A 3,708-nucleotide genomic window follows, 5' to 3' on the forward strand; every position below is an offset into this window, starting at 1 on the left:
ATACTAATACATATTTAAAATGGACGATGCTTTAAAGTAACGATTTCCTTTAATTATAATCAAAAACCTCAGAAGTAATAATTGTCAAATGTTCAATTAATTTTGAATACTTTTATTAAAACATCCAGGATAGATAAAATTATAGGAGGTTTTCTGTCTATGTTACATAAGCCATAGCTCTTCATTGACAATAATATGCCCCCCAGTGGCACAGCGGTATGTCTGCGGACTTACAACGCTACAAACCGGGTTTCGATACCCGTGATGGGCAGAGCACAGATAGCCCATCGTGTAGCTTTGTGCTCAATTCCAAGCAGCCAAGTATGAGCAAATTAAATGGTAAAGTTGTACTTTATTTAAAAGAACAAAGCTTACAGCAACATTACTTTTAAGTGTCATTTCAAATGTAGTAATTTAATTCAACTGAAACGCGTGAGTTACTTATGAAATGTTTTCTGGCCATGTTAAAACGCTCCTGAATTGCTTTAGCTGTGTATTTGATCACATTTGGGTAACTTTGTATTTTAAAATAGATTTCTTTGTACAATTCATTATAATATACGTTTATGAAATGTTGTTTCGCATTATATCAGAACTTGACTACCTTTTATAAAGCGCTTGGAGACGTTCTGTACATTTCACAGACACATTGTTGAGCGCATGGAGTAAAACTTGTCTATTTGAGTCAGGCTTCAAATAAACCTGTCTATCGATTTCATTTGACTACCATAGCTCTTTGTAGGTGGTTACGTGTAACCGTCAATAGTCTTTATAGAGACACATATAAGGCTTTTCTCATGGGGCTTCTTACTAAGGACCATATGTCTCAAGAGGAAAGTGTTGATAAAGATATACATAATTATGTTATTGTTCCGAAAAGGTCATTTCTTGGAAGTAGTTTATAAATGTTTAAGATGAAATGTCATCTCTAGTTGCTATATGCTTTGCATGAACACATCCTATAATTCAATGCTACGGGTGTTGAAATATGAGGGGAACAATCCCCCATTAATGTAAACTGTGAGGGTGACATACTGCTATATCCCCCCGTAAATTACACATATGTTTATGTCTGTGTGTGACTTCGTGCACACGCTCATGATGACTAAAGATTTATGTGTAGACAGCTCATACTATTGTTAGGTCGAAACTTCACGGCAACTAGAACAGGTGACGACAACATGTAGACAGCCCATACTATTGTTAGGTCGAAACTTCACGACAACTAGAGCAGGTGACGATAACATATAGACAGTCCATACTATTGTTAGGTCGAAACTTCACGGCAAGTAGAGCAGGTGACGACAACATATAGACAGCCCATACTATTGTTAGGTCGAAACTTCACGGCAACTAGAGCAGGTAACGACAACATGTAAACAGCCCATACTATTGTTAGGTCGAAACTTCACGGCAACTAGAACAGGTGACGACAACATATAGACAGCCCATACTATTCTTAGGTCGAAACTTCACGGCAACTAGAACAGGTGACGACAACATATAGACAGCCCATACTATTGTTAGGTCGAAACTTCACGGCAACTAGAGCAGGTGACGACAACAAGTAGACAGCCCATACTATTGTTAGGTCGAAACTTCACGGCAACTAGAGCAGATGACGACAACATGTAGACAGCCCATACTATTGTTAGGCCGAAACTTCACGGAAATTAGAGCAGGTGACGACAACAAGTAAACAGCCCATACTATTGTTAGGCCGAAACTTCACGGAAATTAGAGCAGGTGACGACAACAAGTAAACAGCCCATACTATTGTTAGGCCGAAACTTCACGGCAACTAGAGCAGATGACGACAACATGTAGACAGCCCATACTATTGTTAGGCCGAAACTTCACGGCAAGTAGAGCAGGTGACGATAATTATAACTACCACAACCTCATACAAAACATGTGCTTGATTTCATTGGTTTGATATGAATTTGTTTCGAAGATTGAAAGTCAGATTTACTGTTCACTAAATAAATGAGAAGATTCATAAAAAAAACACCACTTTTGTGGCACATCGGCATGTCTGCGGACTCACAACGCTAGAAACCGGGTTTTGATACTTTTGGTGGGCAGAGTATGGATAGCCCATTGCTTAACTTTAAACAAACAAACAATCATAAAAAATAATTATGGAACTAATAGCGCGTATTTTGTTCGTTACATTCTCTTTCCCCACAATAGAAATTTGAATAGTGCTTAAAAATATACAGTAAATTTGGACTGTAAAACATAGATCATTTGTTAATAATTAGTATCAATAGTAATGATAAAAAAAATTAATTAAATAATAATTACACTTAGATGATGGTATATGTTGCAAACCGTGACAAATCTATATATATATATATATATATATTCCAGTGCCCATATTTATTGAAGTAGAAGAAACCAACAGTTCTAACTTGGTCAGTACAAAAGTACAACTACAATGTCTGGTGACGGCCTTCCCCAGGGCCGTCATCCAATGGGAGAAAGACGGTCAAGCGCTCAAAGTGGAAGAAGGTCGAGTAGACATCCAAGTCACACAGATCAGCGAAGTGGTAGATTTGGGGTCAGTGACGATTGATGTTTTAAAGCGAGAAGATAACGGAACGTATACATGTTTAGCATCTAACGCTCACAATATGTCGAGATCAACGCAGGACATCACCGTTCTAGGTAAGACAAAGTCATTTCTTCTTGAGTCTTTAATCAGCCATTACTTGATTATTGCTGTGATTTTATTCGCTCAAATTGCAAAATGAACAGAAACTATAATTTGCACAATCAAATGTTTCTGCTCTTTTTTTTTTTAGAATTTTTTATGCATAATTTAAGTACTTATTAGGTGTCGTGTTGAAGTATTTTTACATAACAAGCCCCCGAAATAAAATCGATTATTTTTTCATGCCGTAGCTCAGAGATGAGTACTTTATCATTGATAAAATATTCCTTTTGTGTTTATGGTTTCAGCAATGTAAAATGCAAATGTTTATTAGCAGGAAGCAGTAACCAGAAGAACTAAGAGACTGTTCTTTGTAGTTAGCTATGTTTCCAACAATATCAAAAACAAATACTTAATAAGAGAAAACAGTAAATATGAGATTGGTATAAAATAACTCGCAGATAAAAGCCAAAGGCGGATTATGTGCAGTCACTTATAAAACCTGTTACGTATTCAAATTTCAAATGGTCTGAAATTGAGTTAACTGATCATTTAAATGTAAAAGTTAAATTGTAATTTGGATTTAGTATTTAAATAAATGCCGATATATAGTCAGTTTATGATATTTGCCAACAAGATTGATACACACCGTTTTTAACCCAAATACGTTTTAATATACACACAACAATATAAAGTCTTCTTTCTAGTTAGGAACTTCCTTTATATCTTATCGAGGGTTCACGATGAGCGAGTTGATTACGAGCTGATGGAGATATATTTCACTTAACGGGAAGCTAGCTAGCTTTGTCCTTTGCCACACACGCTGAGTTTTCCACCGTTGAATTTATATAATGTATTCATAAAAATACTAATGTCCGATGAGAATCCACTGAATTTAAATGGTTTGTAATGTTAGAAATTTATAAATATTCCTGGTCAAATATCTGAAGTTTTCCGATTGATAAGCGTTATAACAATCACAGTTATAACTTCCGAAGTTTATAGCACACTGATTATAGCGAACTAATAATAGATACTCTTCTTTGCGCGTC

At 35.9% G+C, this 3,708-nt stretch overlaps 1 protein-coding gene across 1 annotated transcript in view; it reads left to right on the forward strand.

Annotated features, from left to right (window-relative positions):
• The window catches only part of LOC106457457 (tyrosine-protein phosphatase 69D-like), a 276,299-nt gene that overhangs the window by 204,246 nt on the left and 68,345 nt on the right, over positions 1 to 3,708 (forward strand). Inside the window, exon 3 of the mRNA XM_013916878.2 lies at positions 2,374 to 2,670. Coding sequence (XP_013772332.2) covers positions 2,374 to 2,670 — 297 coding nt within the window. The remainder of the gene's footprint in view (positions 1 to 2,373; positions 2,671 to 3,708) is intronic.

The sequence above is a fragment of the Limulus polyphemus genome, unplaced genomic scaffold, assembly GCF_000517525.1.
Source record: "Limulus polyphemus unplaced genomic scaffold, Limulus_polyphemus-2.1.2 Scaffold334, whole genome shotgun sequence".
In the NCBI taxonomy this organism is placed as follows: domain Eukaryota; kingdom Metazoa; phylum Arthropoda; class Merostomata; order Xiphosura; family Limulidae; genus Limulus; species Limulus polyphemus.